At 44.6% G+C, this 22,394-nt stretch overlaps 1 protein-coding gene across 1 annotated transcript; it reads left to right on the top strand.

Moving 5' to 3' along the window:
* The first annotated feature begins 2,498 nt into the window (after positions 1-2,498).
* Positions 2,499-21,547, top strand: LOC115342329 (myosin heavy chain, skeletal muscle, adult-like). Its single transcript, XM_030016460.2, is given in 39 exon segments — positions 2,499-2,743; positions 2,833-2,976; positions 3,070-3,097; positions 3,100-3,225; positions 6,495-6,522; positions 6,621-6,732; positions 6,932-7,024; positions 7,155-7,218; positions 7,311-7,409; positions 7,516-7,619; positions 7,719-7,857; positions 8,516-8,634; positions 8,733-8,882; positions 9,700-9,870; positions 10,517-10,826; positions 10,980-11,053; positions 12,165-12,252; positions 12,347-12,464; positions 12,794-12,917; positions 13,573-13,709; positions 13,812-14,067; positions 14,844-15,086; positions 15,341-15,517; positions 15,604-15,749; positions 15,837-15,927; positions 16,017-16,406; positions 16,559-16,685; positions 16,865-16,983; positions 17,437-17,633; positions 18,046-18,229; positions 18,316-18,481; positions 18,653-18,777; positions 18,938-19,246; positions 19,347-19,550; positions 19,820-19,945; positions 20,040-20,210; positions 20,297-20,401; positions 20,545-20,640; positions 21,252-21,547. Coding segments are annotated over 39 exon segments (5,823 nt in total). The 5' UTR covers positions 2,499-2,536; the 3' UTR covers positions 21,408-21,547.
* The last annotated feature ends 847 nt before the right edge of the window (positions 21,548-22,394 follow it).

Here is a 22,394-nt window from a genome sequence, read left to right as displayed (position 1 = left end):
TATTCACTGAGCCCTTTTAATAACCAAAATGCCAACAACCAGGAGAAGGGCGTGTTTAGAACTCACGGTGTTTGAAGCAGCTCAAGTGACAGTGCCCTTTTCCTAGAACTCGATCAGTCACTCTCCAGGACTACCAGCAAATTCCCCCTTTCTCAGAGTATCAGCATTGTACAGGACTGCCTACCACCTCTAGTGCTCTGATACAGGCAGCACTGTGTTGACAGCTTTTGTGGCTGGAACTGTATGAATGTGTAAGTGTGCGAGATATTTGGGATGGGATGGGAGTGCTGGACTGAGTGCAGTATCCAAGTGCAGAGGATCTCAGACTGTATGCTGTGTGTGTGTGATTGATTGTGTGTATAGCTGAGTTTGGGTGGAGAGGTCGGGGTTTTTTGGAGTTGTAGGTAGTGAAGGGCTACAGGGACCTCCCCTGCTTCCTGACTTGGTTGAAGATATTGCTTGATATATGTTGACAGTGGGTACACATGTGAGGAACAGACGTATGCTGTTTAGAAGGTTACTTTGCATTTTTGACTCTATCACGTTCTTAAAAATCTGTACTAAATGTGGAGGTATAGCAAAATCTTTGTTAATTACTTTAGTGCTAGCTACTAAATATTATACATTTATACTTACTCAGGTCTGTATCTAATGCATTTTTGTGTGTACCCTATCTTTCAACAGTAATGTTTAGAAAAAATATGTAATTGTTTCTTTGTCTTGGGCTGCATCTCAATTCCCTATTAATAAAAGTGCTAGTAATTAAACATTACACATTTCTTCTATATAAGGTGTGCAACAAAAACACTGAATCTTTGAAAACCAGACATATTTTGGAAAAAAGCAATATAATTTTCTTCTTTTCAGGTATGAGGTACCATGAGTATTTTGTTTGTTTAAGTCTTGGTAAGACCATTCTTTAATATCAGTTATGACTGACTACAGGAACAGTGAACAGTCCTCTAGTATGCACATTTTGAATTTTTCAATTTCTGCAAAATACCAAGTGCAGATTTGCTTGCATAGCTATTTGTTTCTTTTTATAGCTAAGGAGTCACCTTCTACACTCTAGGCACGAATTCCGTGTCCAAACTTGAACTTGTATTCTGATTTGCTGTCTCTTTGTATCTAGTGCTGTTGCAGTCAAAGTCATGGCCCACAATATGTGTCTGGTTTTCCCCTTTTCAATATAACATATAATGAATTACTGAATGACATTTAGTCATGATTTGTCTTTTGTAAAATTGTCTTTTCTAATGCTGTAAAGGCAATCCCTAAATTCACAGGACCATGTGCACAAGATATATCGTATTATTCCCATTTTACGTCTGGAATAGTTGCAGTACAGAAATGCCAAAGAATCTCATCTGGGTCAAAGATCAAGTTATCAGTAGACACAGTAGAGGAACCTGTAAATTCTACATCCAAGTTCTTTAAGTGCCTTGACTAGTTAAGATTCCCTTATTAATAGCCCTGTCAGACTATTTATAGGAAATGTATCCACAGGAATGGTAAGATGTAAAACATTTCTAATTATATCTAGTCAAATCAAATGACAATTATGCCATTAGTTAAGTTTGCCAGACAATGTTTTGCCAAAGATGGTTTGCCAAAATATATTTTGACTGAAGGAAAAGGAAACATCCAGAGCATCTGCATACCAGACTCTATAAAAGTCTCTTTGGAGTGCTGTGCCCGGTATTGACAGAAAATTTCAAGGTAAGTGTATGGCTCCTGTGAACTTCTGGGCAAAGCATATACCTTTTTATTCCATTTAACTTCCTATAAGCCTTGGATATCCATTTTGTTCAGGGACTGTCTCTATCACCAGTGATTTTTTTCTAGGTTTGAAGGCAGCGTTTTTTCCTTCAGCTTACATATTATCTCTGGATATCTGTGCAACACAAAATGAGTTGCTATGTTTCCAAACAGCAGTGACTGACTTCCAGCCTCTGCCACCAGAATTAATAACAAAATTTACCAACTTTCAAGGAACAGGAAGAAATCCAACAGTTTAAGATTTCTAGAAAGCAGACTAGGCAATAGTGACATTTATATCTGTCACAATGCAAGATGAATCGTCCATAGCAAGTAAATTTTCCAGTGAAAAGCCACTATTTGTTATCAGACAAGGAAGTCTCTCAGAGACTTTTGGGTAGTATTAAAAAAAAAATAATCAGAGACTTATTTAATATGAAGTCTCTGTTATGGCAATGTCCAAAATCACTAGAGTTCACAAAGTTGAAGTAATACTGCTAAACTGTGCTACAATACTGAAAAACTGAAGAACTGTTCTATACTTTGTTACATAGCTAGATGTCTAAGGATTAATTTCAGAAAAACAGACAAGTATTTTCAGCCAAGACTGCGAAGTTTAAAACCAACTTTTGACTTGTTTGTATCTACGTAAATATTTGAAGAGATCAAAGTGTGAGAGATTTCCTCTCTTTCACATAAAGCTGTTCACTCACTGACTCAACATATCTTCTTTCCTACAGAGTACTCTGCTGACTGTGCCTCCTGTATAAGTGCAGACATGGCATCGTCGGATTCTGAGATGGCTGTCTTTGGGGAGGCAGCTCCTTATCTCCGAAAATCGGAAAAGGAGAGAATTGAGGCCCAGAACAAGCCTTTTGATGCCAAGTCATCCGTCTTTGTGGTGCATCCTAAGGAATCCTTTGTGAAAGGGACGATCCAGAGTAGGGAATCAGGGAAGGTCACTGTCAAGTCTGAAGCAGGAGAAGTGAGTAAAAAACAAGGCTTAAAAACTGTATGTAATCCTCAGTCTCAGCTCTTAGCTGATGTACGTGCATCTCTTTCTTCACCTGACAGACCCTAACTGTGAAGGAAGATCAAATCTTCTCCATGAACCCTCCCAAGTACGATAAAATCGAGGACATGGCCATGATGACCCACCTCCACGAACCCGCTGTGCTGTACAACCTCAAAGAGCGTTATGCAGCCTGGATGATCTACGTAAGTAGCAGCAGCAGTCCTCCTCTGGGTAGCTAGGAGGAACTGCTCTGCCAGGCTAAGTGGAAGCCAACGTGCCGTCTCCCTTCCTCGCAGACCTACTCAGGTCTCTTCTGCGTCACTGTCAACCCTACAAGTGGCTGCCGGTGTACAACCCGGAGGTGGTGTTGGCCTACCGAGGCAAGAAGCGCCAGGAGGCCCCTCCACACATCTTCTCCATCTCTGACAATGCCTATCAGTTCATGCTGACGGGTGAGTTGCTTGGTTTTCTTTAAAATTATCTGACTGTGAACACTCACAGAGGAGAAAAGAAGTCTTTTCACTGCAAAATAGTTCAGTTTAATGGTGTCGGGAGGACAGAAGTCCTCTCATCACTGGAATTATTTTCTTCACTGGATACCATCACTGAGATCATGTTTCTAACAAACAACATTAGAATTTACTGTCCAAGATATTTGGAAGGATATGGTTTAATGCTGAATACGTTGTCAGATTTTCCTTCAAAGAAATTTGGATAAACTTTTAAAGTTCTGGTGTTTTGTTAGCTGAGAGGATTGTTCTTTGAATGATTTGCTTTGCAGGACTGAAAGTCACTAGGGTGGAGTTCTGTAAACAAGATTGGGTGTAAAGGGAAAGGAGATTCAACATCGAAGCCGATGCTTCCTATGGTGGTTTTACAAAGACTCAGGAAGCAGTCTTAGTCAGACATTACAGTGAAACCTGCTGGGAATATTGATACTTCCTCCCCCCATCTCGGAAACAATTTCTTCTTTTCCATTCATTAATATAAATGGCACCAATAAGGAAGAAGGATAGTGAAAACTTTTCTAGCATTGTCTAAATCTCCAGACTTTCAAGAAAGAGCAGATCAGTCAGAAAAATATTAAACAAAGAGAGGCATAGTTTAATTTGTTAAAGTAAATCTTGTTCCCTCCCCTCTTATTTCTGTAGTATTCAGAGCGGTAAGAAAGTTGATTGGAAGAGAATACTATGAAAATGGAACAATAATAAATTGATGTTTGTTTACTGTGTCTTATCCTGGCAGTATTTACGTAAGTCATCATACATTTACTCTTCCTGACACCTTCAAGAGATGTGCAGGAACTTGGTGAAGGCAAACCCGGACTTTTCCACTAGGATTAGTTACCTAATGGCTTAGTCTCTTCAGATAGCATGCAGATTATTGGAAAATGCCATCCTAGAGGCCTAGAACAAATGTAAATCAGCCGGCAAAAAGCACTTTCTCTGAAAGCCAGTCCAGTTAGCACACGCTGTTAGGTGGATTATTAAACGCACATAGACTTTCTTCAAAACATAAACTCTGGCTAGTTAACTGTGAAAACACAAGAGGCATGCAAAATTAAAGGTTTGAGAAAAACTTGCAGCCATGCATTAAAACTTAATGCTTTTTTCTATACATATAAGGAGCAGAAGGGCTTAAGATGAGACTGTGGAGTCTGTACTGACACAAGTCACAAATTTAAAAAGACAACTTGGAAAATAGAATGTCATATCAGAACAAGTAAATGAGATTTTCATTTGTTTACCTTAAAGCAGTGTGGGAAGTACTCATTTCTGGAACTCCTCCTTACAGTGGGATTCATCAGAGGGAAACTTCTTCTGAATGAAGTGTCCTTAAAGAAAACCAACAATAAAATAAACACTAGCAATTGCCAGGACAGAATTCAACCAGGCATGCCAGTGGAACTCTACAGGTCAAAAATTCTCACTGACAATTGCCTGGAAAACGGCAAGTGTTACTCTAACTTTTTAAAAGAGTTGTGAGGGAGGTTTTAAGGAACAGCATAACAGTAAGCTTGATTTTTGTAAAAGGCAAACTGCCAAGCAATTTCTAAACAAGGCAGCTACTGGGCATGTGAATATATGTGACTTACCAAGAAAAAAAGATGCATTTTTTTTAAAGGGAAGTCTTGCCTTACAAAACTACTGGTTTTTTTTTAACAAAGGAGAGCTGGTCAAGTAACCCATATGAATTCAACAAAGATCTTCAATACAGTTGATAAAGCAGCTATTCTTGACGTAATTTTTACGCTTACATTCACTACCAGCTATAGAATTGAGAAGGTTCAAAAAGAACTGGTTAAGAAAAAGGACAACATGTAAACATAGTTTTTTTCAGTTTTTCATAGTGCCAAGATTTTATCAATGAAGTCTCACTGGGATCTGTTCTGGGACTTCTGTTGTTCAAACATTTTTTAAAATGATCTGGAAATGATGACAATCTTTCTGATTTGACTAAGTCCTTCAGGCCAGTAAAGATGAAGTCTAACAGTGAAGAATTTCAGAGGGACTTTGTGACATTAAATGATCAAATTATTATTCAGTGATGTGGCAACAAAGTTTGGTCAACAAGAATGTAAAACAATGGACATAGGAAAAAAAACCCAAAAGATGGGCTCATTGCTGACAACTACTGCTTCTGTTATAGATATCCTTTAATACAGCTTCAAAAAATTTTGGCTCAGTGATCAGAAATCTACAAAATAACAAGTTGAGATCACTGAGCAAGAAATAGAGACCGAAAGAGAAAATATCATTATATCATGGTGGTTACCCAAGGAATGTCTGCACCTTGTGTACTGGATGCATTTCTGCACTTCCTTTTGCAAAAATAGAATACAGTAGAAACGGAACAGGTCAAGACAAAGATGAAAAGGTTTCCAAAAGATATGGCAGGACATCTGCTCAGGTAGTTCTAGACAAATGATTTGTGCTACTTTTTATAAAATTATCCATGGCATGGAGAAGATGAATAGACAAGGAAAGAGCAGACAAAAAAACAAGCTCAGCACCAGCTGCATTTTTTTTTCCTTCACACAATAAGTGGTTCAAAAAAAGAGCAGACTGGGGGAATAAAGTTGAAGCAACACCCAAAGAACCGAGCATGGATTAAAAAAGCAACCAGACAAAATTCTGGAAAGCAAACTCAGCCCAGGCTGTTACACACAAAAACATCATCATCTAGCTCTGGAAGTACCAAAATTTCAATAGTCTAGAGTGTGGGAGAGTATGCTGGTAAAAGGCTACTACATGCTTATGATGTTTTTGTGATTTTCTTTAGGCAACAATCAATTGGCCACTGACAGAAAAAAACATCTAGGAGGGCCCATGGACTGGTCAGGGGTGGTTGTTCCTATGTTATAAAGTTTATGAGAAGCACCTGCTCCGTTCACTTTAGCTTACAGATAGTTCAATTAATCAGTAACTCTACAAAAATACTGCTTAGTTGGAATCCTTTTCATAAAGAAGATGAGCAGCTTGACATGAAGAGAATACGCAGAGAGAGAAGCACATATACTACACCGGACATCCACATCAGTGTTGACATGTCAGTTTCCCAACTTTAAAACGTTCAAAAGGAATTGGGGTGAAGGCACACAGGTTTATGAAAGGAAGGAGCTGCCTCCAGACAGTGCATCTTCTAAAAGTCCCAGCAATATTTTTATCCAGGATATCCATGACACATACTAATCATCTCTTTGTTTCTACCTCCTTCACAGATCGCGAGAACCAGTCGATCCTGATCACGTATGTACACTCCCTGCTCGGGTCCCCGCGGGGCTGCCCCGTGCCAGGGGACCTCCTGCCTGACCACACGCTCTCTGCTTCTGTCTTTGGTTTGACAGCGGAGAATCCGGTGCAGGGAAGACTGTGAACACAAAGCGTGTGATCCAGTACTTTGCAACAATTGCAGCGAGTGGGGAGAAGAAGAAGGAGGAGCAGTCAGGCAAAATGCAGGTGAGTCAGGAAGAACAGACTGAACACTTGGCAGGTAATTGCCATGTCAGCTAAACACTGTAACCGAATAATTACCATCCTGTAGGGAACGTTTGAGAATGAAATCATTAATTAATACATACTAGCCTGAATCAATGTTTTCCTCTGTTCCTGACATGATTTTTGCAAATGAAAACCTGCAATAATGATCATCCTGCAGGGAACGCTTGAGGATCAAATCATCAGCGCCAACCCACTGCTGGAGGCCTTTGGAAATGCCAAGACCGTGAGGAATGACAACTCCTCACGCTTTGTAAGTTGTGGCTTTGGACAAAATCTCTCCCTCTCATTACAAAATAAGTGACGGCCCTAGCAGTATTCCACATAAAGGAGATGTCAAAAGAACCCATCCGGGCTGAAATGCTGCTGCTTCTCCTTAACAGGGCAAATTCATCAGAATCCACTTTGGAGCTACAGGCAAACTGGCTTCTGCTGACATTGAAACTTGTAAGAGACTCTCCTGGCCTGATCCCATTCCTTCCTAAAGACCCACCTCAATGTGCCTTCCTGTGCCTAACTCCTTCTACCTTCCTTGACAGATCTGCTGGAGAAGTCCAGAGTCACTTTCCAGCTCAAGGCAGAAAGAAGCTACCACATATTTTATCAAATCATGTCCAACAAGAAGCCGGAGCTAATTGGTAGGAGGGATCATTATGTCTTTTTGAGGATGACCACTGAGCAACAGTTCCCTCTATTACCTGGTTGGCAAAACTAAGCCTGTGCCTTGCCTCTTCCTGCTTTCAGACATGCTCCTCATTACCACCAACCCTTATGATTACCACTATGTGAGTCAAGGTGAGGTCACTGTTCCCAGTATCGATGACCAGGAGGAGCTCATGGCTACAGATGTAAGTAACACAGGAAAAAGGTACCTACTGTACATGTCTTGAAGGTAATATAGGTGACCTACTAAGGACACGTATTTGAATTCATTGTTTCAACTGCAGAGTGCCATTGACATCCTGGGCTTCACCGCTGATGAGAAGACTGCCATCTACAAGCTGACAGGGGCTGTCATGCACTACGGGAACCTGAAATTCAAGCAGAAACAACGAGAGGAGCAGGCAGAGCCGGATGGCACAGAAGGTATCAGCAAATTCAGCAACTGTCTTGTTCAAAGAACTTCTCTGTTTGCAGAGATGATATGTTAGCCTCCAAAGACAGGCATTTGCTGCCCTGAGTCACCACATAAAGCACTGAGGAAATGCATCTTTATTCATTGTCTATCTAACTGCAGAGGTGCTTCCTTGATCATGGGAAACACCATTATTTTATCCAATGGATACTGCCCAGGCACACACAGCCGGAAAGGGGGAACTTCAACTTCAATGCAGGATACCACTGTCTCTGTAAGACCTTCAACCACTAAGTCACCATGACGTGCAATCGTATTTTTTGTGAAATAAATCCTGTATTCTTTGTTATGCAGAAAGCCACTTTCCACAGAAAAGGAATGTGCTGCATGCATGCCCTATGTATTCCCAGAGGCTTTTGGAGTTCTTCTGGGAAATTCCAGATTCATGCTATTCCTATCCAAGCCATACCTGTTCTTGCTTTCAAAGGCGGCCATCATTAGCTTCCAGAATTTACATTCCTTCCCAGACCTTCTGTATGAGACCAGACCAATGCTTTTCCGTTTCTAGAACATGAAGAGCAGAGTTGTTCACACTGACCAAGTACTAGCCATTGCCCAAAGATAAATACCTCTCTCTCTCCGTCTCTCTCCCTCTCTCTCCCTCTTCAGTGGCTGACAAGGCTGCCTACCTGATGGGCCTTAACTCAGCTGACCTGCTCAAAGCCCTGTGTTATCCTCGAGTCAAGGTTGGGAATGAATTTGTGACCAAAGGTCAAACTGTGGAACAGGTAAAATCTGGAGGCTGAAAATACATGGCTTGAAAGAGTACTTGAGCATTCTTCTTTGACCCTAGGAGGTAACTCCAGTCCTTTCTTCTCTACTTTAGGTGAACAACGCAGTTGGTGCCTTGGCAAAGGCTGTCTATGAGAAGATGTTCTTGTGGATGGTTATTCGCATCAACCAACAGCTGGATACCAAGCAACCCAGACAGTACTTCATTGGTGTCCTGGACATTGCTGGCTTTGAGATCTTTGACGTAAGGAACACGGATTTGGCACCATAGTCAAGGGAGGGGCAAGGAGGGGTCATGAGGACTCAGAAACATGCTTCTTTTTAAGAAGATTCAGTTCATCCTCCTCATCTGCAGTTTTCTAGAAACCCCTCCCTCTTCTCTGTCACAGTAGCACCCTCAAATGGCTTTACTAACAAACACTTTGATTCTAACGTCAACAGGTAGAAGAAAGCTCTGCTTTCTGCAAATGGTCTCAGAGGCCCTTGAGCTTGCAAAGGTCTTAGTCTTTGCAAACAAAGAGACAGCTCTGGGACTATGGCTCACACAGATGTGGGCCAAAGGTATGGACGCTCTTGGAAGAGTCAAGGAAAGGATAGTGCTATGGGAAAGTTCACAGCATGTTTCCTGTGTTGTGCGTGCAGTGATGATGCTAGGACTCATGTGTCAGAGCAGAGAAAACCCTGGATTGTTGATCTGAGGGCAGAGAAATTCTTGGGTGGGACACTGAGGAGGTTTCCACTCTCTGGGAGGTCAGAGGGCTGAGACACCTACACAATGCTGCAGCTAAGGTTACTGAAGGATTTGATTTGAGTAGCACAATAAAAGAGAATTGTTACTTTTATCTTGATTTCAAAAGTAATAATAATGAAATCCTTTGAGGACAGTGAATTTTACAATAGAAGTCCTGCTAAGGAAACACACACTGTTACAGTACACTTAGGAGTGGTGTTTCAGCTGGGGAACATCAAACAGTGGAACGCTCTGTTAGGAGAATGCTAGCAAAACCCTGGGGTGTTTGCCACACTTTGAGAACCTGTGCACCTCTCCTTCCTTTGGGCAGTTCAACAGCTTTGAGCAGCTGTGCATCAACTTCACCAACGAGAAACTGCAACAGTTCTTCAACCACCACATGTTCGTGCTGGAGCAGGAAGAGTACAAGAAAGAAGGAATTGAATGGACTTTCATTGACTTTGGGATGGACTTGGCTGCCTGCATTGAGCTCATTGAGAAGGTACCTTTTCCATACAAGTGTACAATGTGTCTTGGAATTCTGTGATGTTACTGAGCCAGATTCAGCTCGGAAAGAACTCACAGCCAGACATTCAGTGTCAGTGAAACAAGATATTTTGCACTGGCATTTATTTTAGTCTGGGGAAGAGAAATTAGGAAACTCAAATCTCTGTCATGAATCCTGCATTACCTGGTCTTCAAGCATGGAAAAGATAGCCTGGACTCCCACCAACAGACTTCTTTAAAACAAACTGGAGTCACTCTCCTTTCCTTTTTCCTCTGAAGACTCAAATCAGAACTCCCCACACAAATTTGGGAAATAAATGTTGCCTCGCCTGACTTCCCATAACAGCTGGGTCTCCTGTAGCTGTCTTCCCAATTATTTTTCTGTTTACCACTTCTCCCTCCAATTCTACTCCCAATTCTAACCTGAACCAGACAGACATTCTTACCAGTTCCATGAAGACAGGCTGCAGGAAGGCAGGGGAAGGCAGAACTAAGCTCCCTGGCTGAGGGCAACTCGTGACAAACTTGGGCCCTTATCCAGGCTGAGATGCTACCAGTAACACACCGGTACCTTTGATGTTGGTAACACACGCTTCACATCATTATCATTTTTCACTGTCACTTCTTGTGGTACCTTCCAGCCCATGGGCATCTTCTCCATCCTGGAAGAGGAGTGCATGTTCCCCAAGGCAACTGACACCTCTTTCAAGAACAAGCTCTATGACCAGCACCTGGGCAAGTCCAGCAACTTCCAGAAGCCCAAGCCTGCCAAAGGCAAGGCTGAGGCCCACTTCTCCCTGGTGCACTATGCTGGCACAGTAGACTACAACATCTCTGGCTGGCTGGAGAAGAACAAAGACCCCCTGAATGAAACTGTCATTGGGTTGTACCAGAAATCATCTGTGAAGACACTGGCCTTACTCTTTGCCAGCTATGGTGGAGCAGATGCAGGTCAGCTCTGTGAAAATTGTATTTTGCGTGTGGGACAATGTTGACACAGAATTAAAGCAGTAAACACTAAACATTTAAAGTTGTTTTGTGTTCTGTAGTCTCCAATATGCAATATCCATATTTTAATATTTTTTTCTTTTCTTCCATTTGCAGAGGCTGGCGGTGGTGGCAAAAAGGGTGGCAAGAAGAAGGGTTCTTCTTTCCAGACTGTCTCAGCTCTTTTCCGGGTAAGTACAGAATTCATTATCTCTTTGAAGATGGAAAGCAATTTTATTCAGAATCTGAAATGTGTGTTTCAGTTTGGGTCATAGCTCTTGTCATCCTTGAAAATCCTTCCCTTGCTATCCTTGGAAATTACAGAATTATCCCATTAGAACACCATAAAAACTCTACCTGAATGCATGCATGGTCTTCCTTTTATTTCAGGGGGCAGAATGATATTGTCAGCCTCCTGGAACTCCCTAGGCAATTGCCTTAGACTTTTTTCCAACTAACTATTGGTACTGCATCCTTATATTTTGTCTGATTTCTTCCACATGCCTTCATTTTGCTATTACCATCTCTGAATATTTTCTAAAAATCTCCAAAGGGTGAACTTCACCTACTTAGACTAGCAGTGAATAATAAATCAGCTGAACTTCCTTAAAATCTTCCCTGGAGACTTCAGAGATATTTCCCATACCTGTTTTATGTAGCTATGAAGATTTTCAGTATTGTCTCATTGTAGAATTTGAAAATAAGAGATCAAACACCAAAAGCAAAAAAAATGCCTTGAGATTGTAAGATTGTAGGGCAATGTTTTAGTTTCAGTGAGGAAAGACAGTGAATGTTAAATTAAATAAAATTAATGAATTTAGAGGTCAGTTTTCAGTTATGTTTTCAAGGTTTCCATTTGGCTGAGGTGGAGATATTCAGGGAGATTGAATTACTACTAAAAAAGTCAATTTATATGGGCTGTACAAATATTCCATCCATTTAAAAAGAACTTATTTAGCTGCCAAATCAGACACTAGTCACACTTAACCGAGAGTACATCTCATCCACTTAAAATGCCCAACTAAATACTACAAGAAATACCAGCTGGAAGGAAAGTTGTGAGATGGCAGCTCTGTATTTGTATGAGGAGATCAAGGAAAAGTAATGCTAACCATTATTCTGCAAAAGAATTTCAAAACCAAAAATCTGGGAGCTTTCAGTTTCCAAGTTTGCCTTTGGGAGTTCTGCAAGATGTTTTAGAGAAGACAGGTCTGCATCCTGAAACACTCAGTTTGATACATCCACTATTAAGCTTCCAATGCTTACGCTTAATAATACAAACTTCATTTCATGATCTCACAGGAGAATTTAAACAAGCTGATGGCTAACCTGAGAAGTACTCACCCCCATTTTGTACGATGCATCATCCCAAATGAAACTAAAACACCTGGTAAGGAGATCCAATAGGAGGAAAACTCAAGCCACAAAAGCTCTTCTCCCAAGTATCAGACAATAGGGTAGTCACTAATGGTGGTATCTGTTAGGTGCCATGGAGCATGAGCTGGTGCTGCATCAGCTGCGATGCAATGGTGTGCTGGAAGGGATCAGAATTTGCAGGAAAGGATTCCCCAGCAGAGTCCTGTATGCTGACTTCAAACAAAGGTAAGAGTGCTACACGTTTCTCCCCATTCAGACGAAGCTGAAGTGTGTGACTATCATAACACACTTGAAACTTTATACTTCAAATTGGTACTGAGCAGCAATATAGAAATGTTTCACCACCATTTCATGACGATATGACATTGCTGAGATCAGGATTCTCTTGCACTTAGAATTAATACTAGAAGCGCTCTCCATATCCTGTTCTGAAAGGATGAGCTGTCTCCAGGCATTAGACTGGTGAATGAGACAGTCTGAGAAGGCTGTGGGGTTCAATCACAGTGGTGGTTTTGTTGATGGGGATTTCTTCATATTCTTTTTTTTTTTTGCAGATACAGAGTGCTTAATGCCAGTGCTATTCCAGAGGGACAGTTCATGGACAGCAAGAAGGCTTCAGAAAAGCTCCTTGGGTCCATTGATGTAGACCACACCCAATACAGATTTGGCCACACCAAGGTAGAAACAGGACCTGTGTTAAAATTTTATCAGGGAGTGGTAAGGGCGGGCTGCTCTGTCAGGGGCAGGGAGCACAGCACAATAACAGAGCTAACAGGGTAGGGGCCTCAAACAGCAAGTGCCCAGCCCCACAGTACTCAAGAAAGGCAAGTGGGGAAGACCCTAGTATAGTAGCCAGATTCCACCAAGAGTCCAGATCATCAGGCAGATTTGTGACAATAACGAAGGTCTGAGGTGAAGCCATAAAGCTTTGGATTTCGAGATTAGTCATGGTCAGATAAAGGTAGGCTAACAAGGCCCAGGCACTATTCATGAATTCCTGGACAGATCCACAGCAGTGAGATTGGTCTAACATCAAGCCAAGAAGTAAGTCCGCAGGTCATAGTAGAGATCACTGGAGTCCATGGCCAGGCATAGGTATGGCTGAGGCTGTGGCTGAACTGAAAACCAGAACTCATACCACAAAGCTGAGATGGGGATTGAATGCTCAGGGCTGAGTTTATAGGAAGCTTGTAGGCCCTTGGGGAGAGAGTTTGGGAAGGGGCCCAAGGTGAGGATGATCATGGCCATTAAAGTCTACTAGGATCCTGAAAGACTCTGTGCCTCTATTCTGTACAACCGGACAATGACACCATGCAACATTTCCTTTCTCAAGGTGTTCTTCAAAGCTGGGCTGATAGGTCTGCTGGAGGAGATGAGAGATGAGAAACTAGCAGAGATTATGACCATGACACAAGCCAGGTGCAGGGGCTTCCTGATGAGAGTGGAATATCGGAGAATGGTGGAGAGGAGGTAGGCATTTCTCATATTTAGTTTCTTCTCATGGAACTTGACTGATGAAGTTTAAATTCATCACAATAAAGCTATGCAATAGCCATGTGAATTTTATTTCAGGGAATCCATCTTCTGTATCCAGTATAATGTTCGTGCATTCATGAATGTCAAGCACTGGTCCTGGATGAAACTGTTCTTCAAGATCAAGCCTTTGCTGAAGAGTGCAGAATCTGAGAAGGAGATGGCCAACATGAAGGAAGAGTTTGAGAAAACCAAGGAAGAGCTTGCGAAGTCTGAGACAAAGAGGAAGGAGCTGGAGGAGAAAATGGTAGCCCTGCTGCAGGAGAAAAATGACCTGCAGCTCCAAGTCCAGGCAGTGAGTATCACCATTCATTTGTCCCTGGAAAAAGAATATTATGCAGTCAGAATGCTTCTTACCCTAAGCAGAGACTTGCAGGAAGCTGACTACCGTGCAGTAGAAAACAGTCTAAATCACACACTCTAAGGCACTCTAACATTGAGTAAACAGGCACTGGCAGGGGCATGGTGAGGCTCATGGCAGCCCCACATGAGACTCAGCATTCCTGCTGTCTGAGGAAAGAGCCATGTAACACTAGCCAACATGTAATCCACAGCAGAGAGCTCTGAACTGGAAGGGAAGTATCTCCATCTACTCACCTTTCAAAGCAGTGTATCTGTCTAACAGAGTAAAGGCAAACCTGAGAAGGACCCACTTTTCCTACATCCAGCAATACTAGGCGGCCTTGATTACTTTCAGAAACACGGATAGTTTCCATTCAGACTCAGTTAGGAAAAGGCAGTTTCTTCACACCAAACAAAACACCGCTTGCTCCACTAAATTATTCTCACAAAGGCTTTACTCCCCAAATATTATGAGGTTCATGATGAGTGAATTAAAAAGAAAAAGCTACCGCCTCTGTGAGGCATTTTTAGAGACACAAAAAATCTGGAATCAATGTTGATTCCAGATGACAAGCTTTCCCGGTAGACACCGGGCAAGATCTTCCAGTTGCTGGAGTGGAAGGCCAGGTTCAGCCCCCATTTTAATACATGCCCACTCAGCGATACAAAAGACAGAGCAGAGAAACTTCAAAACATTACAACTCATAAAAATTTGTGTCTCCTCACCAGGAGGCAGATAGCTTGGCTGATGCTGAGGAAAGATGTGACCAGCTCATCAAAACCAAAATCCAGCTGGAAGCCAAAATTAAGGAGGTGACTGAAAGGGCTGAAGATGAGGAGGAAATTAATGCCGAGCTGACAGCCAAGAAGAGAAAACTGGAGGATGAATGTTCAGAGCTGAAGAAAGATATTGATGACCTCGAGTTAACACTGGCCAAAGTGGAGAAGGAAAAGCATGCCACTGAAAACAAGGTACGCACACAGGGGGTCACATAAAGGGTGAAGGGACAGATGCCTCCCACATCAGCCTGGTATCCTCAGAACAAAGCTAGGTTTGGAACATGCCAGGAGCATCACAGCGGGGCGGCTAGGCAGCCCAAATGAAAAACAAGCTCCTGGCTGAGCACTGCAAAGTGAAAAGGTCACTGCAGTGACTTTTTCTCAGTGCAAAGACTGAGCAGTCAAGTCTTCTACACAGACTTTTGGCACTTTCTTACAATCAACAGGTGAAAAACCTCACAGAGGAGATGGCAGCCCTGGACGAGACCATTGCCAAGCTGACAAAAGAGAAGAAAGCCCTCCAAGAGGCCCATCAGCAGACACTGGATGACCTGCAGGTAGAAGAGGACAAAGTCAATACGCTGACCAAAGCTAAGACCAAGCTGGAGCAGCAAGTGGACGACGTAAGCACATGTGCAGCTAAATGAAAAAGAAAAACTTGTAGAGGAAAGCATAGCCAGCAGAGCACTGATGGTCTTGCTTATTTTAGCTGGAAGGGTCCCTGGAGCAAGAGAAGAAACTGCGCATGGACCTTGAGAGAGCTAAGAGGAAACTCGAAGGAGACCTGAAGCTGGCCCACGACAGCATAATGGATTTGGAAAATGATAAGCAGCAGCTGGATGAGAAGCTGAAGAAGTAAGTGGGGCTGTGGGGCACCTGAGTGCTGGGCTGGTGCACTTGTCTTTTTCCTTTGAGCTCTGACATGGTTTGCTTTGCCCAAAGGAAAGACTTTGAAATCAGCCAGATCCAGAGCAAAATTGAGGATGAGCAAGCCCTGGGCATGCAATTACAGAAGAAGATCAAGGAGCTGCAGGCAAGTCTTTGTTCCTTCCCCTCTCTCACCCAGTCTCAGGTCAGGTAGGAGGAGGGCATGGGTGTGAAGGGTCCCCTAATGTTCCCCAGGCTCGTATTGAGGAACTGGAGGAGGAAATTGAGGCAGAGCGAACCTCTCGGGCAAAAGCAGAGAAGCATCGTGCTGACCTCTCGAGGGAGCTAGAGGAGATCAGCGAGCGCCTGGAAGAAGCAGGAGGGGCTACCACAGCTCAGATTGAGATGAACAAGAAGCGTGAGGCAGAATTTCAGAAGATGCGCCGTGACCTCGAAGAGGCCACGCTGCAGCACGAAGCCACAGCTGCCGCCCTGCGGAAGAAGCACGCGGACAGCACAGCTGAGCTTGGGGAGCAGATCGACAACCTGCAACGAGTGAAGCAGAAGCTGGAGAAGGAGAAGAGTGAGCTGAAGATGGAGATTGACGACTTGGCCAGTAACATGGAGTCTGTCTCCAAAGCCAAGGTATAGAGTTGCAGTAGAACATGCTCACAGGGCCAAGGTATGGCACACAGGCTATGCCTACCAGCCACATTCTCATAAAAAAAATCCCTGCTGTGAGAAAAAGGCAGAGTGCAGGTGTTCATCTCCTTTCCTTCCTTGTGTTTGCTATCTAGGCAAACCTGGAGAAGATGTGCCGCACTCTGGAGGATCAGCTGAGTGAGATTAAAACTAAGGAGGAGCAGAATCAGCGCATGATCAATGACCTCAATACTCAAAGAGCTCGTCTGCAGACAGAATCAGGTGAGACATCTTCTTTCCTGAGGGGTAATAGGAGGATCTGCATGACATGGGCATACCAGAGGGTGCAAAGTGACAACTGGTATAACCTCTCCAGGCCACTCCTGACTACACGGGTTTACAGGCAGAAACTGTCATATTAGTAGTAGTCCTGTTACCTTTTTTCACTTTACCCTTCCCAGGTGAATATTCACGCCAGGTGGAGGAAAAAGATGCTCTGATTTCTCAGCTGTCTAGGGGCAAGCAAGGATTTACCCAACAGATTGAGGAACTCAAGAGACATCTAGAGGAAGAAATAAAGGTCTGGAAGTACCCTACTGTCCACAACCTACATCATCCCTAAAAGCGTCCGGAGAATCCTGTCTGATCCAAGATTGGTTCAACAATCTTTCCCCAAACACATGTAGTACTGGAGGGAACACCAGTAATGCACATATCCCCACTCATAAGCTAGAGAGGGAAGGAAACGTAATGATTGTCATGCTAGAGGAAGTCATCCACAAGGCTTTCATGAGATACTGACGATACTCTCTAAGACAGGATTCAGACACATACGTCAAAACATTCACAGGAACAGCAGAGTACTGTCCCCAGAGCACCTGTCACTAACACATCCTGATCCTCCAGAATACATTGACGAAGGCTTCATCAGCTCCCAGCTTTGCATTTGCCTAGTTAGAGTTTCATTCTAATTTTACTGTCAAGAGGCATCTCAAGACAAGTATTGAGGTTACCAGTTCCAATGTCCCCACAGGCCAAGAACGCCCTGGCCCACGCCTTGCAGTCTGCTCGGCACGACTGTGACTTGCTCCGGGAACAATATGAGGAGGAGCAGGAAGCCAAGGGGGAGCTGCAGCGTGCCCTGTCCAAGGCCAACAGCGAAGTGGCCCAGTGGAGAACCAAATACGAGACGGATGCTATTCAGCGCACGGAGGAGCTAGAGGAAGCCAAGTATGTGAGGAATGTGGGATGTCGATTGGCTGGAGAAGACTGAGACTGTCAAGGGAAACCGGAGTCTCTGAGAGTGGGTTAGGACAAGGGTAGTACGAAGGCAGGGATATACTGTCTTTGTGGTAGAGGGGAGAGGGGGAGGGAGAGGAAAAGCATGCTGTGGAAAAAGTGCAGATTGGAAGGACAACTGTAGCCTTTAGGGCTAGAAAGGCTAAGACAGGCTGAATACTCAGTAGGTGGTAGGACACAGAAGTGATAGACCCTTTAGGCTGCATGCAATCTTGGAACAGAAAAAACACTGTGAAAAACGCTAGGCTCAAAGCCCCCAAAGTGGCGAGCTGCCCTCTCATGAACAGTGCAAAATTGGCTCCCCTCTAAGCTCTAACCCAGACCTGTGCTTATCTCCTCCCAGGAAGAAGCTGGCACAGCGCCTGCAGGATGCAGAGGAACATGTCGAAGCTGTGAATGCCAAATGTGCCTCCCTGGAAAAGACAAAGCAGAGGCTGCAGAATGAAGTGGAGGACCTGATGATTGATGTGGAGCGATCAAATGCTGCCTGCGCAGCTCTGGATAAGAAGCAGAAGAACTTTGACAAGGTCTTTTGGGCTCCGGGCCTGGGGTTCCTGGGCAGAGCATCCCCTCCTGATTGCCACATCCACACTGAGGTCCTGTTTCTCTTCAGATCCTGGCAGAATGGAAGCAGAAGTATGAGGAAACGCAGGCTGAGCTGGAAGCCTCCCAGAAGGAGTCTCGGTCTCTCAGCACGGAGCTGTTTAAGATGAAGAATGCCTATGAGGAGTCCTTGGACCACCTGGAGACCCTGAAGCGTGAGAACAAGAACTTGCAGCGTAAGTCCCTGGCCCTCTGCTCCTGGCTGGGCTTTCTCGCTATCCACCACTACCACCTTTCCGTATGGGTCTGTGCCTGCAGGTTGGCAAAGCTGCCTGTCACCTCGGTGTGGCAGGGCCCTTTGCATTCTGCTCTGTGCCTGACCATGCTGTTGGTCTTTGTTCCCACAGAGGAGATTGCCGACCTCACGGAGCAGATTGCCGAGGGAGGAAAGGCGATTCATGAGCTGGAGAAAGTCAAGAAGCAGATTGAGCAGGAGAAATCTGAACTCCAAGCCTCCCTGGAGGAAGCTGAGGTATACACAGTGCTAATAAATGGTGTCCAGACTGAAAGTATGGGAGTATTTATCTGCAGAGATGGCAGGAAAGCAAGCCTAGATTTTGTGAAGTACTGTATAAGAGATTACGTAGAAAGGAAGCAGTAGTTTAAGTCACTGTTCCTGCTGACTTGTCCAGGCCTCCCTGGAACATGAAGAGGGGAAGATCCTGCGCCTCCAGCTTGAACTCAACCAGGTGAAGTCTGAGATTGACAGGAAGATAGCAGAGAAAGATGAGGAGATTGACCAGATGAAGAGAAACCACCTCAGAATTGTGGAGTCCATGCAGAGCAGCCTGGATGCTGAGATCAGGAGCAGGAATGAAGCCTTGCGTCTGAAGAAGAAGATGGAGGGGGACCTGAATGAAATGGAGATCCAGCTGAGCCATGCCAACCGCGTGGCTGCAGAGGCACAAAAGAACCTGAGAAACACACAGGCAGTGCTCAAGGTCTGTTCAGCAAAGCTACAGAAAGAGAAGAGCCTTCGCTGACAGTTTTGGCACCCAAGCACACACTGCCACCTTGCAAATTCTCTTGCCTCTTTTACAGGATACCCAGATACACTTGGACGATGCTCTCAGGACACAGGAGGACCTGAAGGAGCAGGTGGCCATGGTGGAGCGCAGAGCAAACCTGTTGCAGGCTGAAGTTGAGGAGCTACGGGCAGCCCTGGAGCAGACGGAGCGGTCGAGGAAAGTGGCTGAGCAGGAGCTTCTGGATGCCACTGAACGTGTGCAGCTCCTCCATACCCAGGTCAGGCATGCTGCTGGAAACTAATCCCATTAACAAGGGCCAACACAGAATGCGATGGCTATGCATCTTGCAAGTGATTACGATGTAAACACTTGAAGTGCTACGCTGTAATATGGCCAATCCGGCCAGCCACTCATGTCTGGTTTGCTGCTACGGCTCTAAAGAGGACTCTTGCATTAAAGACTTTCATAAACAATACTCACACTTTTAGCTCTTGATGTGGAGGCATGAGGTCTAAAAGTTCAAATCATGTCTTTCCTGTTGCACAGAACACCAGCCTGATCAACACCAAGAAGAAGCTGGAAACCGACATTGCCCAAATTCAGGGTGAAATGGAGGACACGATCCAGGAAGCCCGCAATGCTGAAGAGAAGGCCAAGAAGGCCATCACAGATGTGAGCTGGGGGCTCCTTTCACTGCTTAAGATATGTGCCTTCCCCCCAGAACATCTCCAGCCTGAAAATGGCTTTGACCTTTTGCTCTCATCAGGCGGCCATGATGGCAGAAGAGCTGAAGAAGGAGCAGGACACCAGCGCCCACCTGGAGAGGATGAAGAAGAACCTGGACCAGACGGTGAAGGACCTGCAGCACCGTCTGGATGAAGCCGAGCAGTTGGCCCTGAAGGGAGGCAAGAAGCAAATCCAGAAGCTGGAGGCCAGAGTGCGTAGGGCTTTTATTTGTGCCTGAGTGAGCACGTCACGTAAGTAGCCACCAGGGAAGCTCCAAAGATGGGGTGCTCATTGCAGGTGCGGGAGCTGGAAGGGGAGGTTGATGCTGAGCAGAAGCGCAGCGCTGAAGCCGTGAAGGGCGTGCGCAAGTACGAGAGGAGGGTGAAGGAGCTGACCTACCAGGTAAGGCAGGAGGCCTCCTTGGGCTGACAGGGTTTTCTCACAGCAAGTCAGATTTTGTGCACACCATCCCCAAGGGGCATTGTTAACCTCACATGATGCAGAACCAACAATTCATTCTCTTTCCTGCTTGCCAACCACTCTAGTCTGAGGAAGACCGTAAGAATATTCTCAGGCTGCAGGATCTGGTGGACAAGCTGCAAATGAAGGTGAAATCCTACAAGAGACAAGCTGAGGAGGCTGTAAGTATTGCTCGAAGAATGGGCAGGAGCCACCTTCCATTGGGGCAGCACGCTCATTGAGATGAGTATGAATAGCAGGAAAGGGGCATGAAAGAATCTCCCAAGATACAACAGTCTTGGCCACACCATTTTACTGTCGTGTCATGAGGCCTTGCTGAGTTCTGGGCACCCTGCAGCAGTCAGTGATGAACTGAGGGAAATTCTGCAGCCTGTTTTATACAGGACGTCAGACTAAACAAACCCAGGGGCTACATCCGCTGACTGAAGTTAACTGAAGTTCATGAATCTCTGCTAGTAATCAACAGCAGAAGGCTTCAGGGTCTTTCTCAACCTAATAAGTCGCAGTGATAGCTGGGCAGCAAGTAGTGGGAGAATAAGTACACAAATGACAAATCCGAGTGACAAAATTGCTCCTCAAGAGTGACATAGTACTGGTGAAGCTTGTCACAGTGGGGTCCTGAATAAGGGGGGATGAGGAGGTCTGTGTGAGGCTTACGTGTAAGCAGTGGTGGGAGTGGGGTGGAAGAGCCACAGCCCTGCAAGGCCAGGGTACAGGAGGAGTGACACCCCTGCCCTGGGCTCCTCACCACCGACTCCCTCTCTCCGCACAGGAGGAGCTGTCCAATGTCAATCTCACCAAGTTCCGCAAGATCCAGCACGAGCTGGAAGAAGCTGAGGAGCGGGCTGACATTGCAGAGTCACAAGTCAACAAGCTGCGAGCAAAGAGCCGGGAGTTTCATGGCAAGAAGATAGAAGAGGAAGAGTGAGGATGTCATGGGGCAGCAAAGTGACCTGAGGGATGCACAAAATGTGAACCTCTCAGTCGCTTTCTTCTGCAATGTGTCTTTGTAACCAAGTTAACGTCTAGAGAATAAAGAACGTATATGCCTTTGCATATGCACTATGAGCACCAGTTTTCCTTTGTTTGTCTTGTTAGTGGTTAGGTCTATATCATCATTAGCTTTTGGGCACAGCTTTGGCTTATAACTTCTGTGTACCTATGTCATGGTACGGCTTTTTGTTATCTGGTTCATAACTACTTAGCCCTTCTTTATTACTTAGTCACTGGGGCATGAATAGAAATGTAACATCACATGAAGAGAAATTAAGGACAATAGTTCCTGACAGTGACTCCTGCCAGTTCAGCCTTCCTACTGTTCTGTCCCAAACAACTTCTTATGTTATATTTACCCATACAGCACCTCAGCAGTTTCCAGTTGTGCAACATGTCAGGTGGTGTGAGCTGCTCCTTTTGCTGGCCACTCTCCAAGGAAGATTTGTGGAGGGCTGATAACCAACAGAGTTTATGTTTTCTTGGGAAGCTGGCAGAAGGTGGTCTTTAGCCTCCACCATGTTTGCTTCATTAATTTAGTTAGATAGGGGGACCGTGAAGAGTATCATCTCCCCTTGGACTAAAACTGGAGAAGGCTGGTGACAGTTCTGTGGCAGTTCCTTTCCTTCCTGTAAATCAGGTCAGTGTCCACAAAAGCTGAGTCTCTGGCACACTACCCTCTGAAACACTACCCTGCCCGGGGGAATCTTTCTTTCCTGATGAGAGAGCCCATCTGTTGAATGTGGTGCTTTCCTTAGTGGTATTGTAGAAACTCAAGGCCTCAAACAGGAGCTTCTCTCACTATCCTATGGCAAGAGAGGTCGCAGCAGACAGTGAGCAGAGAAGAGGCAGCTGCAATAGCCCATCGGTGGAAGGGAAACACAGCAGTCTTCATTAGTAGCTGGCATTTCCAGTCTAGCCT

This window comes from Aquila chrysaetos, chromosome 5 (genome assembly GCF_900496995.4).
Source record: "Aquila chrysaetos chrysaetos chromosome 5, bAquChr1.4, whole genome shotgun sequence".
Lineage (NCBI taxonomy): Eukaryota > Metazoa > Chordata > Aves > Accipitriformes > Accipitridae > Aquila > Aquila chrysaetos.
The sequence above is the reverse complement of the archived record's forward strand: the minus strand, read 5'-3'. Positions and strand labels throughout refer to the sequence as shown.